At 39.9% G+C, this 26,483-nt stretch overlaps 1 protein-coding gene across 3 annotated transcripts in view; it reads right to left on the bottom strand.

Annotated features, from left to right (window-relative positions):
- The window catches only part of nck1b (NCK adaptor protein 1b), a 115,207-nt gene that overhangs the window by 48,400 nt on the left and 40,324 nt on the right, over positions 1–26,483 (bottom strand). Inside the window, exons 1-2 of one of the 3 annotated variants that reach the window (XM_084702874.1) lie at positions 10,498–10,518; positions 9,934–9,985 (exon numbers count right to left, since the gene is read on the bottom strand). Coding sequence is in view for 1 of the 3 variants with exons in the window: in XM_084702872.1 (XP_084558998.1) it covers positions 9,934–9,985; positions 10,201–10,220 (72 nt within the window). In the remaining 2 variants the exon portion in view is untranslated. Of the gene's footprint in view, positions 1–9,933; positions 9,986–10,200; positions 10,259–10,497; positions 10,519–26,483 lie in introns of those variants that run through there. The other 2 variants (XM_084702872.1, XM_084702873.1) reach the window with 2 other exon arrangements.

Raw genomic sequence — 26,483 nt, 5'->3', positions numbered from 1 at the left:
AAATAAATAAGAATACAGTGGATTACATCTGTTATTTTGTCTTATAGGAAAGTCTGGTGCCTTTAGTATTTTCCACATGGTTGAAGGAAGGTATAAGGTGGGAGGTATACAGTTTATTATTAATTAAGCAACGGTATCGGATCGGTATCGGGTATCGACAGATACACAAAGCCCAGGCATCGATATTGGTACCGGGACTTAAAAAGTCGGATCGGTGCATCCCTACCAATAAGAGGGCATTTAGAAAAAAGATGATCAATAGACTACTGATCAATAGATCAGTTTTACAGAAAGAACAGTTTGGCTCACCATTGCTAAATTTCGATACATATTCATTTGTAGGGTAGATTTTGTGTAAAATTCTTAAATGCACATCTTTAACTTTGCTAGGAATGCAGAATTGATATGGTAAAAGCCATGTTTTTCCCATTTATATTGTCTATTAATGAATTCCAAAAGAACTTCCCTCTCGGGGTGGCACGTTTCTTTGAAGAGAAAATATTTCTTATCATTTTATTATTACATTTTGGATTATAAATACTCTTGTCACTGACTTTGAATGTTGGTTCAGTCTTTATAATCTTTCCAAATGTTAAATGACACTTCATCAAATGAACAAGACCATTAGGTATAGCTTTGATCACTGTGAGAAACTCTTTGTGAATAAACTGAAGATTGTGATTTAACATTAAATCATGATAGGAGTAAATATTCCCATCTGAGTCAATCATTATTGACTATCATAAAGATAGTCAATTCTTTTCTCATGCCAATTCTCAAGGAAAATCTATTTGTTCTTAGTTATTATCAATTCATTATTCCATATCTTCAATTTGTGTGGGGAAAAGTTTTGGACAAAACCAAGTTTCCATGCCAAGAGAGCCTGTTCATGAAACTTGGACAATTTCCAAGGGAGTTTAGGGGGTTAAAGTTGCAAGATAACAACAATTTTAGTCAACCCACCAATTAAAAAATATTAGATGGGATAAAGTACCACATAGATTCAGGAAAGGTAACACACTGTTTAATACATTTAATTTTGAAAGTGTTATTAACATCAAAAAAGTCAAACATATCAAATCCTCCATCAGCTTTTCTACCACATAAAACCTGTTGCTTCAGATGTTGATGCCAAGATATTCCACAGTGTTCTTAACGGGTATATTATGTAGCATTGTTTCAGGGGTATTGTATAAGCAAATTATTTCACATTTAGGAATATTAAATTTTAGGCCAGAAAAGGTGCGTCTGAACAGGTATCAATAATTTAAAAAACTTGCTAATTTGATCATTGTTTTCTAAGAACAAGGTTGTATCATCAGCAAGTTGTGATATTCTTATCTCCCAGTCAAAAATAGATATACCATTAATCTCAGAACTTTTTAGGATATTCAAAGAAAGTAATTCCACAATCTAAACCAGATTTTAATCTTTTAGCATTTGCTAATGAAAACATTTTGTAATCTATATTTAGTAATGTTATTGGTCTCCAGTTATAAAGGGAAAGAGGATCTTTGCCTGGCTTTAAAATAAGGGTAATAAGACCTTGTTTCATTGTGGTGCATAGCTCTTCATTAATAGTGCATTCATTATATACTTAATGATATACATTATATCATTAAGTAGTGGTGTTTTGATGGTGTCCCAAAAAAGCATAAAACTCAACAGTCAGTCCATCTGAGCTGGGGGACTTACCCCTTTTCCTAGACTGCATTGCCTTGGTTCATCCAGAGAAAGGTCTTTTTCACAATCAACTTTAAATAGACTTGAGATTACTGGAGTATATGATTTGGTTTTATGCAAAAAGGATCTCACACTATTGTCAATATAATTTGACTGGTTAATTTGCTATAAAAAGAATATAGATGTTCGCTAATTTGAGGTGTCAGTAGTAATGTTATCATTAATATTTAAAGATAAAGAGTTCCTTTTTATATTTCTTTTTTCCAGACCAAAAAAATTACTGGTATTTTGCTCCCCCATTTCTAGCCATTTGGAGACCCTAATGAACAGTGTGAAATACCCCCCAAAAAACAGTCAATTGCCCCTTTAATGAATTCGTAATAAATCCATGATCTGACAAAGGTGAGTAGCCAATTGAAATATCAGAGATAAACTGAACAGCATTAGCAGATAGGAGCCAAAAATCAATTCTTGATTTGAGTGAAAGCATTATTATTCCAAGTATATTCTTTGTTATGTGGGAGTAAGAAGCGCCAAGCATCAATAACCTGTAGGTTATCACAAAGAAGCTGATAATTATTGGATACACTGTTTCTCAGAGGAAATCTATCCAGGGCATCATCAGGGGCTTCATTAAAATCTCCACCTATCAGCGCATGTGCATCTCTGTACTTGCTTTTTAAGTCGAACAAGATCCGGTTAAGTTTTTCAAACATGCATGAATTTAAACACTTGTTATTATGTCCATAAACATTGCATATCTGGATGATTATAGGCTAGCTCTTGCATAATTATTATCTTTTTTCTTCCACTACTTCTGGCAATTTCACAGCAATTTTCGGGGAAACCTTGCCAAGCATTTTTATCACTCGATCACGGGTGTCTTCTTGTAGATCTTTCTCATCCAACCCTTGTAGTCGTAGCCCCCATCTTCGTCGGTAACTATTTGCCTCCAATAGTTGACATTTCAGTTGTTTATTTTCTTCTCTAGATTCATTATCTTCTCGTTTTGATTTGCGACATACTTAACCAGTTTCTCTACCGTATCATTCAAAAAAGTAACGGCTTATTCGGTATGTCTCACAGTTGTCTCCACAGACATAACCTTCTGAACTATTACCTCAAACTTCGTGGAGAGAGACTGAATGGCGGCAAGGACCATGCTCAGATCTGTATCATGCGAAGGCACAACCTTCCCTTTTTTTGGCGCCGGACTCTTTGTTGGAGTGTTTGTAATGGAAGATAAAGAAGGCCAAATTGGATGTTCTGTGTCAGTTGTAACAGATGTATATGTTATCATCTCATCCTTTTGCTGTTGATCAGAAGACTGGTGTGGAGTCATTTTTCCGTTACTCTCCATGTCGTCCTTTTCGGAGGGATGTTTATCTTTGCGTTTGCCCATACATACAAATTTCACAAAACTTGATATCAGTCACTAGAGTTAGATGTTAATGATATAGACTATTTTTGACACATATATATTTTAAAGTTTTCATCTCCAGACCTGCAAACTCCTCAGAGTAAAAAAGGATACAGTGTCGCGGGGGGTGGGGGGGCGTGCCCCAGGCTCGATTTTTTTGTGATTTGACTTGATGGCCATATTACAGGTTAAACATCACTGTTGATAAATGGGTACATGAAGCACTCAATATATGTATATTGTTTAAAAAATCTCCAAATGGTGTCTCTAAATGGTGTTAAAGAGCAGTTTTTGTTGTTTTTGGTGTTAGCATTAGCATATTAGCGCAATTTGGTGATGACGTCACGTTGGGGAAACGTGGAGGAGACTTGGCATAGATATCCATAGACATAATATAGTTATCTATGGAGACTGGCCTCATATTAGTACTAGAACTAAGGCGAATGACTGCAACTCACCAGGATGCTTCACCAACTCCCCTCAATCTCCTCGGACCATCTAACTACATAAAACATTTAATTTCTACAGAATTTAACGCTCTCTGTTATGTACGCATGTATTGCAGCTTCGCCCCAAGATCTCTACAGACCATGCAACTAATTTAATGCTAGAACTAGAGATGGTACAATTTCTGTATTTCTATTCTAACAACGTTGTCACCAGCAGTATTTTTCAGATGGAATTGCGATTCAAACAGTACCATCTGCTAACTGAAGATATGCCCCCAAACACGTAAATAAGCTTGATATTTAATTAGGGGGAAATGGCTAATTCAAAAGAAGTTTGCTGGGAGCGATCATGGTCAGTAAAAAAAGCCGACCATTTGGTCTCAGTCAAGACCCCTGCATGGAGAAGCTGCATGATAGCTGTTGTTGCTAGCCAAACTTCACTGACTATGCCGGAAATAAAAAACATTTCTTTTAACATAGTTTAGCCTGTGGCATTGAAGACAGCGACGCACCACACAAACTTGAGTTTAAATACATTATTTAACGTGACATTACTTACTGCACATGCAAGTCTTAATTGCTTAAATGTATGATGCTGCCAGTACACTGGGGGCATGATAGATAGCATTAGTACTTAAGCTACTAGTACTGTGCAACAGACAATCCCATATAGTGCTAGTTCTATACAGCCTAGCACATATATGCACGCCGTATCTACAGCGTCGTCTCAGTTACACTATTAGGGCTTGGAAATACTGCGACTTGCTAAACACACAGCTGCAAGACCCAGTGAAATGTTATATACAGCTAGCAAACTAACGTTAGCTAGCATCGCTAACGACATTGGCTAACTCAACTTCGGTAGGCAAGCTGGCCAGTGCAAGTAACAATTGACGCTGTGTGCTTCAAGATTCTGACGCAAGTGCTAAGATTCCAATTGGCCAAGAAAAAAAGTGCTAAGATTCCGATTAGCCCAGATAAATGTCAATTATAAGAATCATCCAATAATGTTTCGCAATTCTAAGCCTGAAGAAGGGCCCCCCTTCAGCCCCCCCCCCCCCAACAAAAAAAAAAATTCTACACGATTCACGTAAATGATCCAATTGACGAAGAAAACCACGATTGTCGCCGGAAAGCGTCAAGTTTGCAGGTCTGCATCACTTATTGTGTGTATATCCCGACTTTGTCCGGGGATCAAGTATGCAGCATGTCTGCATGGATCAGCGCCATCTTGGCCCCCCGTAATATGTTGTTGGTTGAAAACCCAAGCACTCTTTGGTGATGTAGTTGATTACATTACTGTTGACCATCTGTCCATCATCGTATAAAGCCTGCCCTGACAATTTGATTGGTCCGAACAGCTGCTGTTCGGACATAGTTTTTCCCCAACTGAGCTACCCCAGACCCAACTTCCCGACTAAATTTTTGTTGTGGGCGGGGCTAAGTTGGACTAGCAGCCAGGCTAACATAAGGCCCATTTATGGTACGAATCAATTCCCTCTTTATAAACTCCCCCAATCCAAATCTCGCAACATAAGCAATATTGTTGGGCCCGCAAGAGAACGTCTTTGGATTACCGAGTCAGGGAACATCACTCGGAAGAGATCGCCAATCTCACTGTTGCTATTAAACAAGTGATGTTTAGTCACCGTGTGCAGTATCCACAGCACCTCGGCTTTCGACGTGTCAGTCGATCCATTATTTTTTTGCTCATTTGTAATAACTTTCTGTGGCCGTTTCTGGAAATGAACGAGGGAAAACGCTTTTTAAGACCTGACTAAATGAAATTTAAGACCTCGGATGAAAATCTGGCAGTTTTTTAGGCTTTTTAAAGCCTTATATGTAAAGTTCTGAATTTTTGACTTTTTAAGACCCCGCGGGAACCCAGATTTTAGGACATCATCAGATCTCAGACTCAAGTGTCAGACTCAAACCAAAAGTCATCAGACTCAGGCGAAACGGCTTCAGTCTCAGAAAAACCTCTGTCATTCTCAAACAAAATGCTCTCAAACCAAATGCTGTCATTCTCAGACAAAACGCTCTCAAAACAAACGCCGTCATTCTCAGACAAAACGCTCTCAAACCAAACGCCGTCATTCTCAGACAAAACGCCCTCAAACTAAACTTTGTCAGAAAAAAAGTTTGTCAGCGCTAGATGAGGGAGCTGTTTACTAGCTTTCTGAATTAGCTAAAGTAGCAGCTTTTAAAGTGAATACCTTGGTGTTGTTTCTGTTAACTGGTACAGCAAGCAAAGTATTTGATATAATACGAAATAGTTGTTTTCTGCAAGACAGTTCACACGTGTAAAATAAACCCATTGTCCTCCGGTTGCCATGGATACTACAAACAAACGCGCCAACGAAAAGCAACAATATTTTAATAAGATAGAGACTTTAGATTTTGATCCTTATTTACTGACAAGTGAACTGCTTACTCCACTAAAGTATAGTAAAAACCTGCCAAATTTGATGTTTGCTGACATCTATATTGACCACGTCCACAATCCCTCTCCATACACAACTGGGGGAAGCCCTTAAGCCTTAAGTTTACTGTAAAAAAAGTTAAGGCATAAGTTAAGGCCTTAAGTTTAGGCATTTAAAGGCACCAAAACCTACCCTACCCAAGACGGCACTGCACGTTATTTAACTCACTCTGCCAGATTGTGAGAACAATGACTCCCCTTGTCATAATGAAAGCTTGTTATAAAATACCTTACTTTAACTATTGTTACTAGTACATTTATATCACTGTTATTCTGGACAGCTATCATTAGATATAGCTAATGCTAGCATAATGCTAGCTAGCTGTCCTGAATGTTATGCTCAAATATTTTATCCTGTTCTGTAGGAGTCCAGTTCTCCCAGGGTTTTTTGGGACATTGTAAAAGGTACATTTATATATTTGAGATTTGCTGTTATCACAGCCCACAGCACAGCAGATAGATGGCATCTTGCAATTCAGTCCTTAAGATGGCACATGAAACCCACCATGTCCTAAAATGAACACCTAGGATGGGTTGCACCAACAAGGATTAACTCTTAAACAAGGTCTAAACAAGGTTTGTCTTTTAATCTAGTCGCACCAAACTTTAAACCTAGTTTAACCTTAGTTCACAATTAATCTAGGGTGAATCTAACCCTTTGGCAATGTCTGTTTAATTTCCATTTAAATCTAGATTAAATTTTAATCTGTTGCACTAGTCATTTTAAACCTAGTCTAAACCTGGATTAGCAGTTATATTTAAACCACCCCTGGAGGAGGTTCATCTCTGTTTTATTGGGGTGTGCTTGCCTTTGGCGAGCACAAACCATTGTTATCTCACATATATATTATTTATTATTTATTGTTTCTTTTCGCCCCCCTAAGGATGCCTCAATATTTGGACTACATAGACAACGGCGATGTCAAAAGGTTCGTCTCGGTAGCGATTGCGTTGGTTGTATTGGGATTTATGTTCCATTGCACGGTTTAAGTAGAAATTACGTTTTTGTGGCAAAAAGTGAAGCTAACGGTGGCTAACTTGCTAGCCACAGTCACTGACGCCACTAACGTCACCAACGTCACGAAAACTCGCGTGACTATCTCTAGCAGAACATTAGTTTCCCATCTGTTAACTTGGGGGATACTAATCTGCAAGGCAGCTGCAGAAACGCCACAAGCAAAGAGGCCAGGGTGATATTTAATCATTTTACTTTGTGGTGTGAAACATAATTGTGAAATGTAATGTACAATATTAGCTGATATTATTAAGTAAGTAGGCCCACATCTACTTTCGGAAACGGTAGTCTACTATTTCACTGAAGCATTAGCATCATGACATTAGCCTCTGTTGCTTGGGCAACACATACTACAGTGGTCATGATGCATCTGTTTTCAATCGTTAAAATAAACATTCCTCACAAATACGTTTTTGTTGTAGGATTTATTTTGACATTAATAAACGATTTGTTGGTGAAATGACCATTACCTGTGGTTTCAAATCAGTGTGGCGGCTCACTGCAACGCTGTAGCCTACCCGAGACACTAATGAGTAGCTAACAAAAACATCTCTTTAGAGATGTTTAGAAAGTCAAACGGCGACGGAACATGTTTGGCTTTCCCCTTACTCAAAAGTTTTTCAATAGGTGAAAGTATCTGACTACTAACCTGAACTTCATTGCCACAGCCTAAACTTTGTCAATGTCAAAACTTTGTCTGTTCATGAAAATAATTAATGTCAGCCTGCTTCAGCCTTGCTTAGCTGTAGGATATACATTTTACTGGGTCTTGCTGCGCTGCTTGATTTATTGAAATTATTATGAAATGTTATGTTTTACTAGCCATTTGCCTTCTTAAGCAAATCACAGTATTTCCCACCCCTCATGGTGTAATTGAGACGACCGTAAATAGCCTAATTCATCTTTCAAGTAATAAGCCCCCGTTGAAGTGTTGAGCAGGAAATTAGCTGGTCTGTAGAGATCTTGGGTTGGTGGTTTTACTGATGCAGAATTCGCTCAAATAAAATCGATAGACGTAACGAGTGGCACATAACGTGAAGTAGGCCTAACATTGCATTTTATTTTGTTTGAGTTTTAATAACTTGTCCAGTGCATCGGGGCAAGTAGCACTAGCCTAAATTGATCTTCCAGACTTGCCGTACAAAAAAAAATGTACTCTTCCCGGACAAGCCTTAGCTACATGGCTAGACTGTTGATCCAGATCAGAATCCATCATATCTTGGACACTCAAAATCAGCGAATCTTGCAGCCAAATCAAGTAGCCTATATTTATAGGCCTTTATATGGCTACAAACTTCTGCTCGGTTTCTAGCTGGCTACTTGTTACCAAGTTACAACTTTGTTGCAGGGGCATTCTTTGTCTACATTGCGAGCTAACAGTGTCCGGTAATTATGTCGCTATAAATAATGATGTTAAACCGAGACCACTAAGCCCTCAAAGAAAATGTAAGGTCAAAGAAACAAAAGAAAGGTTTGAGGTTACTCTGAAAATTATTAATAAAATAGGCTTCTAATATTAAACTGCTAAATCCTTCTCTAACTAGGCTCCTCTATGATGCATAATGAAACTTAACGTTTTTTAAGTAATCAATAAGCCTACGCTTGCCCTCATTACTCAAATGATGCCGTTCAGGGCGTTCAAATTACATAATAGGGCGATGATAGGAGGATAATAGGACATAATAGGGCAACCAACAAGTTGTTTATATCTGATTACAATTTAATAAGTTATCTAGCGCTGCATCTTCATGAGCTACATTTGGCCTCCTTCTCTTCCAACCAACCAGTATCACCTCTCCTCCATCTGAGTGATGCATGTCATTTTTACAAACTTATTATCAAGGGAACACAATGGTCAGAACTGTAGTCATACACTTAAATGCTTTTTGAAATATGTAAACACCAGGAGTGTATGGAAAGCTGGGGCAGCCACAAGCACACCCTCACAATTTCCCCAGAAATTGTATGCTCTCTAGTTGACATTATCTTCGCTGGATGGGGTTAGAGGAAAGAGTTCCTCGCAAGAAAATTATAGATAGGTTAAACCCAATAGAATTTTAGACGACAGCGGTATAGATTCACAAAGGAGTCTGTCATATACCTTAATGAGAAGTTTGGACCAGCAATCAAGCATGGAAGTGAGAGGAATTTTGCTGTGCCACCACTTCTCCAGTTCTCTCTAGAGGCTTTGCAATTTTATGCCACAAGATGTTTTCAGATGGTTGATGGGGATCTTTTCGGAGTTCATGAATCCACAGTCTGCAGAATTGTCAGCAGATGCTTTGTCTTCATTTCCCTCATTAATTGGTCAATGTGAGTTTTGGACATTACTCTACATACAAATTAATCATGTCAATTTTAAAGTGCTGTAAAGCAAATTCCATGATTTGCTTCTCAGTACATTATATACGTGTGAACTGAGTTGCTGAAAACATGTGCAAAGCGTGAACACTTTGTCGCACTGAAATGTATGTAGCAGAACTATATATATATAGTTCTATAACTATATATGATAAATAACAGGGCTAATGTTGAGCATCCACACTTTTCTATTGCCATCGTGAGCTAAGACTAAGGAGGATACTGATAGGGTGGCCCATGGCTACATTCCTTGATGTCACACGATCACATTTATAGTTCCATTTATTTTCACAAAAACTTCACACGCTTCATTGCATGTCCATGGGTCCTGAGGCATAAAACCAAATTTAAACTTCATACGGTGCACAATTCTCAAAACAGGCTATTGAGTTGCAGACAAACAAACACACACAGGCATTAAAGGGTGAAAGGATGTCTACAGTGTACATAAAAGGCACCTTTCTTGGTGTTTGATGTGAGGGTGGTTGAAACTAAATGAAAGAAAAGTTGTGATTTTTCCTACCTGTACTGCATCAAAGCTGAAAACGTTTAAGTTGCAATGCTCCTCTGTGGACCTAAAAAAAATACAGCAAGAATACAATGTTAGCGTACTAAAGAAGTAACTCAGCTGTTATTCGTGCCATTGAGAAAATTTGGTTTGAGAAAGACTTGAAACAATAAGCCTAGACATTCCCAGGCTATCGCCTGATTTCGAAAAGGATGCATAATAAACTAAATATTATTCATTCAATGATCTTCTGAGGACCTGAGACATTAATTTCTTTCTCACATCCCTCTACAGTATTCCATTCCATAAAACCTCCGTTGTCTTTCATCAAGGGAGATCATGGCAGATGTCCTTGGGTCAAAGAGTCACAGGCAAACACTGGTGCAGAGATTACAGGGGCTGTAAGTTATCATGTCTGAGACCAGGAGAAACACAAGCCCACAAACATGCACACGCATAATGACCAGGCAAAGACTACTAGACTATCTGGGTGAGGGTCCAATCTACCAAGGAAAGGACCCAGCCATGCAAGTTTAAGAAACAGTAAACAAAATATTTTAATCAAAAGTTTTGCTCAACTGTTTGTGAGGCGGGTCATGAGACCGCTGTCTTCTGGCCTGAGGGCATCCCGAGGCTTACATGATAAAACACAGCCTGCTTCATCTCAACAATAAACACATTCACACTTGCGGTTGCATGATCACATCAGAAGTAGGCTATGTTATCAGCCTGAGGGCAGTAGGACTGGGTTTAAAATAGGTCAATGGTTGTTGGTCAATGTGGTGTTATGGCACTGTCTTGTAGTGGAGATTTTATTGTCATACTGTGCCTGGTAAAAGTTGTTCCTTGGCACCTACCTCTGTAATACTGATCCCAATTTTTTTTATTTTTTTTTCCTTGATTATCTGCTATACTATTTGTACATCACTTTTTATGGATGAATGAATGAATGAATGCAACAGACCTCTTCATTTAAGTTGGCACTAGATTCCATTGAATGCAATATTGTAGTGGTAGCCTGTTTGAAACATATAAGTCATTAAAGTTCAGTTGTTATGTTATTATCTGATCCGAAAAACTCGTGTAGTAGGCCTGTTTCACTTTGACTTTAAGCTAGACTTGGTCCAGCTGGTGCTGAGGTAGGCTTATAACATGATCTTAGACAAACATGTGGAGTAGAGAGACCTGAGCCATGTTTCCGTGGGGGAATGTAGGCCAAACAACCACAGCGCTGACAAAATTCCTTACTCCTCAACAAAGACGTATTTTGGATTGTAGCAGATGTTTGATAGACTGCAGAATATGTGCACTGTCAATGTGTGAATCAATGGCCACCTCCAGACTTACTTTCGATCTACTTCATTTTTGAATGATATGTGAAACCAGGTGGAGTACATCTTATCTGGTGTATGTGTGTTTGTGCGTTCATGAAGGTGAACGCACATCATTGGGTTGGTAAGTGATACATTATTTTAATGCAGGAATTTATTTTGAAATAGTATCTGCTGTTGCACATGTCATACACTAACCTACATGAGAATATTATTTGGCTTGCAGTGGACGTAGAGCCCCCCTCCCACCGAAATGAACAAATGACTCGAAAAGATTAGTTCATTTTACTGAACGACATTCAAAGAACCGATTCAGTAAAATGATCCGAACTTTCCATCACTACACGCCGCAGCAAGCTTTATGCTTTATGAGCTTATGCTGCTGTATGTGAATATGGAACGCTATGTTTTAAGAAATGTCTTGACTTATCTGTTGTGCCTGTGCTTTTTATGTTTCACTGTGGGAGAGTGGGAAACGTCATATCGATTCCTTTTTATATCTTGACGTGAAGAAATTGACAATAAAGCTACTTTTACTGTGCTTCAGACTCTGCATAGCCTTGAGGTTCAGGTACATTTTCATACAGTATAGGCGATACAGAAAACATTGGCAAAGCCGCAGCATGCGTTGCTGTAAGAAAAGTGTAGGCTATTGGTGCTTAACCAGCTGATGAATCAATTCATAATATTCCCTGGCTATGTCCCAGTCAATGAAATCAAAGAGGGATTTACACATAGGCCTACATGCATATATATAGTACATGATATAAGTGCTTTCAGTAGGCCTACATATATCCTCATAAGTGTCTATGAATTTGTATCAATTAGATACTCTTTGGCCTTGTTTTCATATTTATTCTGAAAGAGTTGATATCATTATTTTCGCTTGCAAGATCTCATTCGATGATTAATTACCATTAAGCCTACTGCCAGCAGGCACATTTAAAGAAATGTGATCTGATTGATTGGGGTAATAAGGCAATTAAGATGAGCCTATACATTTGAACAAAATACACATTTAGCTTATCTGCAATTTTTTGCCAAGCTGCCTGTCTTGTTCTGGCAGCGGTGGTGGTGTTTGACTTAGCTATGATAATATGCTTATTGTCTTCATAGAGACTTATTATAATAGTTTGCTCGGATGGCGAGAATATCACCGCCCTCTTTCGTCTTTTCCGCGATCATACCGTAAAAAAATCATGGTTTTGGTGATCGACCTTTCCTAACTTTTGAAGTAGTGCACATGCACTTGCCCTGATGAGTTTAGCCTGATTGAAATTAACCACATGATTTGGATACGGATCAGTCGTCGAAGAACCGATAGTTGCAGTTCTCAATTTGCTCGCTAATGTTAACGCGCTAAAGGGACAATTGATTAACTTAGCTTCAACACTTACGACGAACGGGCCCCAGTTCAAACTAATCAACATGGTGTTGCATTTTAGAGCTCTCCCTTTTCTGGTTACAAAACAGAATGGGGGGGGGGGGCAGAGAGAGAAATACGCCATGAAGCATCTGAGTAGAAAATAACTATACAAGGTTAATGTATAGTGCTTTTTGTTAGTATTCTTATTGGGGTGTGCTTGCCTTCGGCGAGCACAAACCATTGTTATCTCACATATATATTTATTTTGTATTTTTTATTTTTGCCCTCCTAAGGATCAGTCAATATTTGGACTACATAGACAACCCCTGTGTCAAAATGTTCGTCTTGGTCTCGATTGCGTTGCTTATATTGGGATTTACGTTCCGTTGCACAGTTTAGGAGGTTACAATGTTTTTGAGGCGACAAAGTGCCTTTTGTCGATGAAGGGTAATCTGTGCTAGCTACGTCACCACGTCAAGACACGTTAGCAACGACGCATGGATACAACGTGATAGACTTTCTAGCTCGCAAATTGGAGCTTGGATTACAAGTGAAAAATAGCACCCCCCAAAAATCACAACCATTTGGCTTTGTAGAGAAAGTGATTTAGAGTGGAACTGCAATCTAGGATTTTTGATTTGATTTAGGTCGTGAAAGTCTTTGAAATTTGAGCGAGTGCAGGTCGCCCGTGAGACCGCCTAGTCTTTTAGGCGGCAGCCATGCTAGAAAGCGTCATAGTAGTATTTTCATAGTTAATTTTATAGTTCAAACAGAGAATGTCTAATAAAAGGAGAACTCCCACTCTCAGGAAACTTCCGGGTTCTGAACTGGTTGCAGTTCCACTCAAGTTCCATATGAGGGCGCTAATGGTCGAGTGCATAATGAATGGAGGTATATGAAGCTATACCCCTCAAAATCCACTTTTCTCAGGATATCATTTTTTGTCTAGTAATTTGAATTCTGAAATCGAAAGGGGAGGCAAAAAAAATACACAACACTGGGTGTTAAATTTTTTTAAAGTCGCTTTTCTGTTCTAAAAAGCCTTTGAAAATGGCATTGACGTCATACACATCGTACAACCAGAGCTACTGCTTGACGTTAAGCTCTGGTTACTTCCACTTTTCTCTTAAGGCATCGACAACACAGCTGGCAGGTTAGGCTCTCTCTGTCAATACACATGCTGGAAAGAGTTTTGGCTTGCTAATGTTGTTGCTAATGTTGCTAATGCTCTGACATTCTGGGATCTCTTGTCGTAGTCATTCCTTCACTAACCAATCAGCATTCGTTAGCAGAATGCTAGCGTGTTATGGGCAACAACGACTTACCCTGTAAGAAATCAAAAGGAAATAAGTACTCTTTCATTCATCTTTTGACCTGTAATCCATGTTGAACATGCAAAAACTACAGTCAAATCTGAGATTTATCAACGACAATCAGGCGAAAGAGACAAATTTAGCCGTTTAGCTTCATCGACTCCCATTCATTTTGCACTCAACCGCGATCACTCCCAGTGGAACTATGGTGGAACTGCAACAACATTTGTTACAATGGGGCTTAATAGGGAGTGGGCAGGCTCTGGTTCAATTTTAAACTAAAAAACTGAAAGAGAAATGTTATGACGATATGACTATTGTGAAAACAGCCAGGGGGTGAGATTTTAATGTAGGTTGCTGTAAAAACTTTGATTTGTTTGCTACGTGAGAGCCCCGTCAGCCTCCATTGACGATTGCGGCAGCAACAACAGTGTTGTCAATCTGCGTCTGGTGAGTATTTTTGTAATTTCGTACCAGGGTCAATTCTACATCCAAATGGACAGTGTTTTAAAGATATGGCGATTTTGAATGAGACCGCGTCTTGTTTTGACGTTAGCCTCAGAGTCACAGACTCGGCTCGCCCACTGGCAGTGTGTAGTAGTAGGCTACAGTACTGTCTTCAATGCCACAGCTATGTTTAAACTTTATTATGTCTTATTACACGGCTGTTCTTAATTTTGTAGAATGCTCCATTCATTTGAATGGGGCTTCCCAACGTTATGCGGTGAACAATTTTCTCATATTTGACCGTTGCTATGCATATTTGACCACTATCAAGGTAAGTGGCCTTTTTGCCTCGGATTCACATCTTTTGTAGCACTCCGCAAGTAGTCCGGTAACTTTTCAACCCCAGCGTACTCTGTTGCTTAGCGACGTCAGCTGATTTGAAGCCTAAATAATGTTCAAAGTCGATGAAGTTCAATGTCTTTAGCGAACTATTTCTCTGCTGATTAACAATACGAAAAAAGTCACACTGTGTTAAGTTATTTTTGTTGGCATTTAGCCGTGTAATAAGCGTGATAATGTATAGAACGCCGGTCATTATTGGGGAAATATGCCCCTTCAGGGCGAAACAGTCGGGTCTACTATCATTATCCCTTACAAAAGAAACATTCTAATTTCCTGCGCTTTCAAACAATCAGTGGAGTGTGAATAGCAACGGCAGCTAGCTTGCCTCAAGCAAACTGCTTTTGAATTAGCCATGTCCCCCTAAATTAATATCGAACTTATTTACGTTTTGGGGGGCTTATTTTCAGTTAGCAGACGGTACTATTTGAATCGCAATTCCATCTGAAATACTTCCAGTGACAACGTTGTTACAGTAGCTTGTTTCAAAGGGGGTTCCTTGTTTCAAAGGGTGCTCTTAATGAATTATGCAATATGAGTAGGCTAAATGCTTGAAAATATCACTAGAAGGGAAAACGGACCCACCTGCAACTGAAGCAAGCAAGCACACCCTACAATTTTCCCCAGAAATTGTACCCTCTCTAGTTCCACTAAATGGCCCAATAGCTCAAAAAGTCCTGGACCCATTTTTTCCAATTTGGCCCAATGATACAACAGGTCACTCATTACTCCCAGACGGCTAGTGGCCCATGTGCGCCCATAGGTGGCGCTATAAAACACGCCCAAAGTCTACGTGATTTCCCCAGCACCCCATTACTCCAAAATGCCTGAAAATTATTCATGCCTTATTTCTCATGGGGAACAAAAAGGCCTCAAGGACCCATATTGTCAGACTTATGAATTTTCTTGTACTGTCCAAATTTGGTACAACCGTCAAAACCCTTCTGAAATTTGTTCCAGATGTGTAGAATACATGTTTTTATAAAGGGTCAAATTGAATAAGAAATGCTATACAAAATGGCTGAAATGTATTTATGTAAATGTCCACATTGCCTCAACATCTTTGTGTTAACAAATCAAATATAATTTTGACTCATGGTTTTTCAAACCTAATAGGGTTCAAGACAACATCACTCTGAAGTACCATAAACAATTTCACCTTGGTATGTCAATATGTGATTGAATTCAAGTGAATTGCTCCACAGCACGCGCTCCAAATTCTCACAGACTCATCCTGCCCCTTTACACTAGGGTGACCACCTGTCCCAAGTGGCGTATTTAGTGACTTGGGGGCCCCAGGCGAAGACAGACATGGGGCCCCCTTAACTCCCATTCTCACTCGTTTCAATCATAATTATTAATCTAATAATAATAACTAGAGGGTACAATTTCTAGAGAAATTGTAGGGTGTGCTTGCTAGCGTTGGTTGTAGAAGGGTTTGTTTATTAACTGTAATTTTTACAACTGTTATTTCTGTATATTTTATATAAAAATGTGTATGCCTATACTATTTATGGATTGCATAAATTTAAAAGCATACATTTGTTGCTGCTCATTTACAATTCAAAATACAAAAAGTGAAGTGTAGAATGAAACAGTTGTCTCCTCATTTCCCCTGCAAGAGGGAATATTGATAAACTATAGCAACCTCAGTTGAAAAGTTGGATCAAACGAAGATATTGGGCAATCCGGTGTAAAACGGTGCTAACCTCTATGGCACCTTAAGTTTTCATCATCATGATGATCATATTGCATTCATTCATTAAGAACAAGCTATTGTACAACATTGTCACCGGCAGTATTTCAGATGGAATCGCGATTCAAACAATGCCATCTACTGACTGAAAATATGCCCTCAAAAACATAAATAAACTTGACATTTATTTAGGGGGAAATGGCTAATTCCAAAAAAGTTTGCTGGAAGCGATCATTGTCAGTAACCATGCCAAATTTGGTCTCAGTATAGAGACCTGCATGGAGAAGCTGATCCCGATAAATTGTGCAACGAGCAAGCTAGCCTACAGTAGCTGCTGTTAGTAGCCAAACTTCACTGAGCAGCACTTGTGCTAGCTGCCGCATCATTGGATACCAGTGGAGAGAAAATTACGTTTCCTTCAGTAGTTTCAGTTTGACAACTACTTGTTTACTCTCCTCTTTTGTCTTTCTCTTTTGTGCTCCGCTCGGCGAGTTGCGTTTCATTTAGCAAATTGTCTTTTGCATTCACTTCAATCTTCTTCTGTCTTGTATTAACCAACTGAAATGACGCACAGACCTAGTTGGCTTTAGAGGGCTGTCACCGGGGCATGGAAGCTCCAATTGGGTCGATTAGGGTGTCAATCAAAAGGGTAGAGTGTAGCGGCCATTTTAAGACTATCCCCGCGTTTGTACTCTACCGAAATCTCCTCCTATGAGCGATAGTGCGTGAGAGACTGAAAAAATATATAATTCATTGTTTGGACAACTACTCAACATGGTTTGATACTTTGGACCTTTGGGAATGTAAGCAGATGAGGTTTTGATGAGTTGTGTGCATACCTGGAAGATTCCGAAGTAATCGTAGGTAGGTTAAACTTTTTTCTCTGGCATTGTTGAAGGAACGGTCACCGGACTAAGACGTTGACGGTACTTGCTGTTGCGAGTTGAGCTTGAATTGGTTTATTTCAATGGAAGCACAAGAATCGTAGCTTTCCAACGAGGTATCATATGTTTAGCCGTCTAAAAATATATATTTTTTCGTTCTCACTGAGGGAGGGGGCGCAGCGTTGCTGGCTCGCCGGCGAGCCAAGGAACGGTAAAAAGAATGAGGCCTGGCACAGGTTTGTTGACGGTGCCCTTGGTGGGTTTTCTGTACTTTCAAATTCAGTCTCTCGTCACATTCCGTAACTTTGTTCTAGCTAGTTACAGTAGTAGCCCGGCTGGAACTCCCTGGTCGTATCAACAGATTAGCAGACACTTTGAGTAATATAATAAAACGTTTTTACACATGTCAACGTGTATGTTTATGAAACAGTTTTGTATTTTGTATATAAGCTGTACTTTGATCGTTGTTGCGAGTACGTAAACCCAAATCTGCACACTTGGCCATGACAACTACAACAGTGATTTTAGAGAAATACATTCTACATAATCAGTTTGAAACGCCCCCCAGCGTGGTGAACTATGGGAAGGCGAGCGATGGCAAGCGATTCGCGTCGCTGCAGTGTGAACGGAGGGTTACGGTGCGCTCAAACTGCAGCGTTTTTTACCGCTCTGCACCGCTGGCCTTCCCACAGTGCACCATACTCGGGGGGCGTGTCAGCACAGAAGAAAGTTACGTAATGTGACGAAACTGAATTAAAGTACAAAATACACACCACGGACATTTTTTTGTTTACGTCTCTGTAATCGAACATAGACGTATCATAAAATACTGGGTATGAAGACACATACGATGAGTTGCTCTTCCATCTTGAAATTGTCAGCCTAGAAATGTTTACCATGACCAACAGTTGCTACATTACAAGAAACCAACCCGATTGGCCAACGCTAGCGTTTTCACGCTCCTCATTTACATAAAGTTGAGAAAATCCAACTTTCAACGCCCCGCTCGCCTTCCCACAATGCCCTATGCAAGCGTCAACGCCTGGTTTCATTGAAAATTAATTGGACGCCGACGCCTCGCTCTGCCCGCCCCGCTGCAGTGTGAACGCACCGTTAGCCTCAGAGACAGACTCGGCTCGCTCACTGGCAGGGGCGTTTCTACACGGGGGCCTAGAGGGGCCAGTGCCCCTGTAAAAATGTCCATGGCCCCTCCTGTGGTCCCCCTGAGCTGACTGAAGGAAAAAAAAAAAGTTTTTTGTTGTTTTTTTTTTTTTTTACACGTTTTTCTTCTTCCAGTAGTCATCATAAACCGAGGAAGGGACATTGCAGCCTTTTTTGCCCCAGTAAACAAAGAAGTTAGAGAAACAAATCAAGGTATTGATAGAGTTGAGGAGCTGGAAGAGGGAGAGCCAGAGCATTTTGTATGATTTTAATGTAAAGCAAATTTAAGTATTTCATGTTTAAATATCATTTGTTTCCGTTTTTTATGTGACCCTCTGATTAAACACTGGCCCCCCCTTGGCCTCTACGGTAAAATTTGTCTAGAACCACCACTGCTCACTGGCAGTGTGTAAACAATATTGTCTTTCACTCAATTCTACGCCTAAAATGTCACGGAGGCCTGCTTTTTGTAGACAAGAGCCTGCTGAAGATAGCCAGTATATAGGATATTTCAAAACAAGCCTATTTCATTCGTCATTGCCTGAGAAAGCGACCTACGTTAGCCAGGCTAGTTTCACTCGGTCAGCCTATTTAAAAGGTCTCTAACAATCACTGAATACAGGCAAAGGTTGAGCTGGTCTTTTTCTCAGATGTGTATATATTGACCAGTTTAGAGCTAAATACTCTTGCCAGAGCCTGGAATCGAACCAAATGTTTGGAGTGACTTTGCAGCTCCATCAGGTCAACACATTTGGATTCAAGTTCAAGTAATGCCACTACATTTCAAAGTCAAAACTGTAGTTTATGTCAAGTGTAGATGTAAAAAGCTTCATTTTTCACAACTGACATGGATCCTTTCTTCATTTTTAAAGGTCTGGAGGGTAGTGCAGAGGCCTGTTCAACAGAGGATGCTGAACTACCTGAACTTGCAGGACTACCCCCTCTAGCTGGACAGCTTCTCTTCAGCCCTGACCCCAGGACAGCTTCTGCCCTGACTGCCTGCCTGCAGGCCCTGCGTGCCCTTGCCTGCCAGCCTTCCAGAGTCAGACAGTCACCCCACAGACACAGTAGCTCTGCAGACTGCTTTTTTGAGGACATTGATGAAAAGGACAAACCAGCATTTTTTACTTTGATGAAAGTCTAAATGTTTAATCCTTTCCATGTCCCAGCATGCCAAGCTGGTGACTTTTAGTGTCTTAAGTAATGAAACCATTTCAAGTGATAGACTTTTGAACTGAATCCAAAGATTCAGATTGTATTCAGTCATCTGAATAAAAACCACTCAAGAGAAGTACTTCTTCTTAGATGATTTGTGCTCCACATCAGTTCAGCTCACACATTTGCCTTTTTTTCCAAGGGGTTCATGGAATTGCTAGTTTCTGCTTCACCATTGTATAATAAAAAATATAATTTAGGACAGCAATTACATTTTTGTGTTATCCTTTCGCATTAGACACATTTAGTCATGTTCTTAAACTCAACCGATTGTTGTCATTTTACCATACATCAGTATTTGGGAAGATTACTGTACATTTCCATTTTTGATTTGTATTTCCATCGTAAATTTGGTCTTTAATTTTATTTGGAAGTGGTATTAAAAGGTCTTAAAAAGTCTTACATTTAACTTGTTTACACCTGTAGATACCCTGTGAAGCCCCCACTCCAGAGACAGTTGGTGACAGAGAGGTGCAGACATTAAGTTGAACATAGTTATGCCTTAAGAGTAGAGTAAAAAAAGAGAGACTAAATGTGTAAATGGATGTTGAAACTCAGTTCTCTGAGTTGGTGCATGTCAGTTTAGGCAAAGGTTGTCTTTTAAACGTCTAGGTTTAAAAATAATTCAGATTGATTGGAACCCTCTTTTATACATTTATAGTTGGATTTGACATTTAACAGACATTTAATTAATTAAGCAAGTTGTTTAACTCCAACAACCATAGCATACCACAGTACATATGGTATACAAAGCTGCAGTCAGATTTGGGGAAATTGTTAGCTTGGATGTTATCTTGACATATCCATGGGGTCTTGATGATGATGCGCACGCAGCTTCAAGGCAGAAAGACCCGTTCCATTTCAGGAGACTCCCAGACCTTAGAGCGTCCCTAGCATCTCGTCATATCACGCAGTCGGAGCACAGCTAGATAATCAGCGTCAGCGCTCTTGGGTACCCAGCATGCAGTGCGGCATGTCAAAAAATGCAGACTTGTGGAGAATAGTTTGGTTACAACAGCCATGCGAGGGATTTCAGTTGTTGTTTTCGTTCCGTTAGATGTTTGTAATGTTAATGTTCATCAGTTAATATGCTGCTGTTGGTCACCCTGAGTGTGCATGTTGTGTAGTTTAATGGGAAGAGAGAGTCAGCCACCTAACTGCCATATGCCATTCTCGCATGCAGTTGAATATGAGCTGTGGCCAAGCCAAGTTTCCCACTGGCTGTTTGTGATAGTGGATTGACTGAGGTCCTGGAAAGAGATTTTCTCATGGCCAGTCACTATATACGGTTATCAAGCCATCTTTGACAAATACTGTAGGCGGTGTTGCGGTCAAGGTTTTGATTGTGGGAGGTATTTTTTGGACGACATAAGGCCACCAAACATTTCTGCCTTGGCATGACCTTCCATTCATGGAAGTTGTGTGTTGGCTGATGTGTCTTTTATGTAGGCTGAAATGGAATAAGAAATGCAATACAAAATGGCTGAAAGGGGTGTATTTATGTAAATGTCCACATTGCTTCAATATCTTTCTGTCAATAAATCAAATATCATTTTGACTGATGGTTTTTCAAACCTTATTGGCTTCGAGATGACATCATTCTGAAGTAGTACCATGTGCAATTTCATGCAATTAGACATTGAAAGGTCAACTGTTTCTTAACCTTTGTCCCAAAGCTGACCAATGGTAATACTCTGCCATTTCTATTAATAAAATCTCAACAGTAGGTGTGTAGCAGAGAGGATAGAGACTCACGTGTAACCTTATGCTCAAATGAGTTCAAATCCCCATTCAGCCTATTGTTGTTGGCCAATATTTTGCCATTTTGTGGTGGAACCCCCATTGCTGCTTGCAGCTATTTTTATTATTATTATTAATATAAATAAATGCATAGCTATCGAGAGTGGAAGGTAGAATTCTTATTTCTGAACAGAAAGACTAGATTGTGCATACAATATCCTTCCCAGATATTGGTCACTTAGAAAATACAATCAAAATGCATCAGTAGGCCAAAACAATTCTAACATACTCCAAAGCGTGACAGTTTGCAGTGTACAGGCTGAAAGGAGTTGGAACTCACACAACCTGTTTTGTTCCTCTTAGGTTGGCTGATTTGTGAACCAGTCATCTCTCTAATAATACCAGGAATCTTTGTGTGTGTGTGTACAAATTAGAATGGGTTTAGTTTCCCATGATCAACTCAAGAATTGGGCACTCTGCAAACTTCATATTCTGCATGTGTGCTCTTTATAACCCAATGGAGTGCAGTTTCACAAATGATGTTGTTTGGATAAGCATTTCCACATCAAATAATGAAAAAATTATTCGTCGCAGCTTGGTTTGCTCTCATCGAGTCACAGACTCTTCACTCTGAATGGTCCTCTGGTCTGCAGCGAGTTTCCTCCGAATATCTCGACTCGAGAACCGGGCACTACAAAGTTAATATTTTGCAGGTGTCCTTTTTATAATCCAACGGTGTCCAATAGGATACCGCGATTGAACTAATGCAAAAAAGGCATCAGCAATTAAATTACACTAATCGCAGTAAAGAAAATAGGTAAATTCTGTTAAGAAGCAAATTTGCTTTTACAACCAACAATTAGCTGCTTTCAAAGGGGCTGGCTGAGGATATACTTTCAGTATCAGTGAATTTTGTGACATAATTAATGTTTAAGTAGGGCTGGGCAATATGGGTAAAAACGTATCGATATAGATATTTATATTTACATTCGATAACTATAATTAAGACGATAGACTACAGATCAGTAGTAGTAGCAAAATAAGTCTCTTCCTCAACTTTTTCCCTACACTCAGCTAAAGTTTAGGCAGAGCGGTGTGAGAGAAATGCTTGCACCCAGGGAGCACGTACCTGGGTTCAAGTAATTTAAGCTTTTTAAAACCTTGCTTTTTATCAATAGCCTACCTATCAATACCTTGGCGCAAAAAAGGTGGTAAAAAAAGTTTCTAATATATTATTATTATATGGCAACAACAGTAAGAGCGCTCTGATTGGCTAATGGGAAGTCATGCCAGCGGCGTATTGACCTCATCACCGGTCCAGTCAACTGAATTTTACTCATAGACATATATTATGTAGACATATACATGTATTATGTCTATGGTTTTACTATCCAGACGATACTGAAGACAGCAACAAAGAAATTGTTCGGTCTGGACCTCTCCAGAGGCCCGCAAACGATTGCCTTGGAGATGTTGACAACATGGCGTCTGCTCCAGATTTGTCATGTTTGATTTGGGATTTTCCTACGTTTTGTTGTATTATATAAAAAAACAAATATGGACTTTGACAGGGGCCCGTTCGTCGTTAGGGTTGAAGCTAAGTTAATCAATTGGCCCTTTAGCCCGTTAACATTAACGAGCTAATTGAGAACCGCAAATATCGGTTCATCGACGGGTGATCCGCATCCAAATCATGTGGCTAATTTCAATCAAGCTAAACTCATCAGGGCACGTGCACGTCCTACTTCAAAAGGCAGGAAAGGTCAATCACCAAAACCGTGATTTTCTAACGGTATGATGGCGGAAAAGACAAAAGAGAGAGCGGTGATATTCTCGCCATCCGAGCAAACTATTATAATGAGTTTCTACGAAGACAATAAGCATATTATTATGGCTAAGTCAAACACCGCCACCACTGCCAGAGCAAGACAGGCAGCATGGCAAAAAATTGCCGATAAGCTAAATGCGTATTTTGGTCAAATATATAGGCTCATCTTAAGTGCCTTATTACCCCAATCTATCAGATCACATTTCTTTAAATGTGCCTTAATGGAAAATAATCATCAAATGAGATCTTGCTAGTGAAAATAATGATATCAACTCTTTCAGAATAAATATAAAAACAAGGCCAAAAAGTATCTAATTGATACAAATTCATAGACACTTTTGAGGATATATGTAGGCCTACTGAAAGCGCTTATATCATGTACTATATATGTGTTTATGCATGTAGGCCTATGTGTAAATCCCTCTTTGATTTCATTGACTGGGACATGGCCAGGGAATATGATTAATTGATTCATCAGCTGGTTAAGCGCCAATAGCCTACACTTACAGCAACGCATGCTGCGGCTTGGCCAATGTTTTCTGCATCGCCTATAGGCTACTGTATAAGAATTTACCTGACACAAAAAAACCTCAAGGCTCGGCAGAGAGTCTGAAGCACAGTAAAAGTTTCAAGTAGCTTTATTGTCAATTTCTTCACGTCAAGACATAAAAAGGGATCGATATGACGTTTCCCACTCTCCCACAGTGAAACATAAAAAGCACAGGCACAACAGATAAAACAAGACATTTCTTAAAACATAGCGTTCCATATATACAGCAGCATAAGTTCATAAAGCTTGCTGCGGCGTGTGATATTTGTGTAGTGAGGTAAGCAAGACCACACGGAGCCAACATCTTGCCACACCTGAAGAGTGATTCAATCACATCAGACAAACCTAATCAGCCCTTGTGACACCCTCAGTATGCTGATTACCCACCAAACGCCGATGCAAAGGAACCATAGAATTGGGGGGGAGGACCTCCCCAATCTCAGCCCTCCTGCTAGCTTGCAAGCTTCAAAGGGCGTGCTTGAGACGACACGTCTCCAGCAACCATTTGCATCCGTTTTGGCGGCATTTGAACAAAGAACATACCTTAATCAGAACTTTTGAGGAAAGTTCTTCAGACTTCACCTTTACCACGAGAGTACAAGGTGGAGAATTATGAGAGGGATATTTGTGTCATGTTTGTTACTTTGTTTTAATGTTGTGTTCACTGAAATCTTGATTCTAGTAACTACTCCTTCTTCCTGAAAGATAACCATGTCATTCTTGGTATCTACACAAAGCTCTCTTAATAAAACAATCATTCAACTATATTTTGTAACTGTACCAAGATGTCCAGAACAATATTTGAATGATCTTTTGAACCAGCCAGAGACCAGATCACACCTTTGGTAGGTGTGAAGGAAGGAGGGGGGAGTTGACAACCCAGCTTCCCCCAATCAACGTCTGACCCCAGACAGGTCCTCCCTCGAACTCTGAACTGTATAAATATCTGAGATGACCATCAATCTCGGACTCCAGCGAAACCAACCATGGCATGAACGCCATTGGGATTGGTGTTCCAAAGGACGTCTCCAAGCTTCTCCTGAGATTCAACTTTATAGTGATCGCGACACTATCTGGACGTTTCAACAGAAGAACCAAAAACGCAATTATCATTGCGACTTGACTGAGATCCCCCAGACTCAGCCACATGACCCGGCAGCGCAGCCGCGCTTTCACCTCCGATTCTTCAAATGAACCTTTGGCGCAAACCGCCCTCAACCTCATTGATCAACCCCTGATCAAACGTAACTATGGCTAACGCTCTTTCCTCCCAGACATGACATTGGCGTGAGCTCTGTTTATGATTTGTAAGGATGTAATCATTGACTTACCATTTCTGTATTTCTTTAAGTTAGTCCATTTCATTCTGTTCATTGAAACCAATAACTCATATTAAATCCATAATCTAACTTGTTCATAAGATCCGTTTACCTTACTTGAATAAATTCATTGTAAAGATATTTTGACGTGCGTGTTCACTGATGTTACGATTGGCTCTACACTTAGAACGAATTCATTCCTAAAGATGAAACTGAATATTACATGTTAAATATAGGATTCCCTAATGTCCTAAACCAATATTAGGGTGGTGCCCCGAACTTTATGATAAATTAAGTATTTCTATTTTAACACGACGAGACCCCGCTACATTTGCAATGTACGGCCCAAGAAGGTCTTGCAAATAAATGAGTCCTTGTCGGCTGAATCGATATCGCTCAAACAAGAACTCATCCGTGTGAAATAAAGGATCTTGGCGATTGCGAAGAACTCTATTGGTATGGAAAACTAATCGAACTAGAATATATCTCCTTGGTCAACTGGGTCTCTCAAAAAGAGAGCTGCCAATTATTTTCCGGGGATGTGGCAAGCTTATCCAGCCACATTTACGTTAGCCTGCAGGTTAGTGCTAATTGATATGTTACTTTGGTGATTTATCGAAAGTTCCACGAACCAAAATGAGGGGCGTTTTTCTTACTTAGCCTGAAAATTAGCTTGCTAAACCCCCCAGAACTACAAACACCTTTGTAAGTGTGACGGTATGTAACGGACGTGGCCACGCTCCGTCACTACAAGGCGTAGTTCGCCACTCGCTGGGCTCGAACGCACTACCTCTGACTTGCCAAGCGCGACCACTACCAGCTACGCCAAAGAAAAGCTAGCTATTCGTTGACGCGGGTAGCCCATTACATACCTGAGGAGTGAGTTTCACAGGTTCACACCCGTTACATTCACCCCTCTGAAATTCACTCCGGCGGTTAGCTAGTGCTAACCTCGTGAATCCGGGTCACGGCACCAATATGACGGTATGTAACGGACGTGGCCACGCTCCGTCACTACAAGGCGTTGTTCGCCACTCGCTGGGCTCAAACGCACGACCTCTTGACTTGCCAAGCGCAACCACTACCAGCTACGCCAAAGAAAAGCTAGCTATTCGTTGGGTAGCCGATTACATACCTGAGGAGTGAGTTTCACAGGTTCACACCCGTTACATAAGCAGAGATTTGTTCAAATCCGAGACCGTAGGTCAAGGTCAACAAAAAGTCACATTTGCAATCTGTCGTATTACCAGACTTGGTAACCACCTGTTTATTTACGACACCAATTTGCACCGAACATTGCTCTGCTCTTTGTCGGA

Source organism: Hypomesus nipponensis, chromosome 8, assembly GCF_054491055.1.
Source record: "Hypomesus nipponensis isolate SF chromosome 8, ASM5449105v1, whole genome shotgun sequence".
Lineage (NCBI taxonomy): Eukaryota > Metazoa > Chordata > Actinopteri > Osmeriformes > Osmeridae > Hypomesus > Hypomesus nipponensis.
This window is presented reverse-complemented; position numbering and strand designations above follow the sequence as displayed.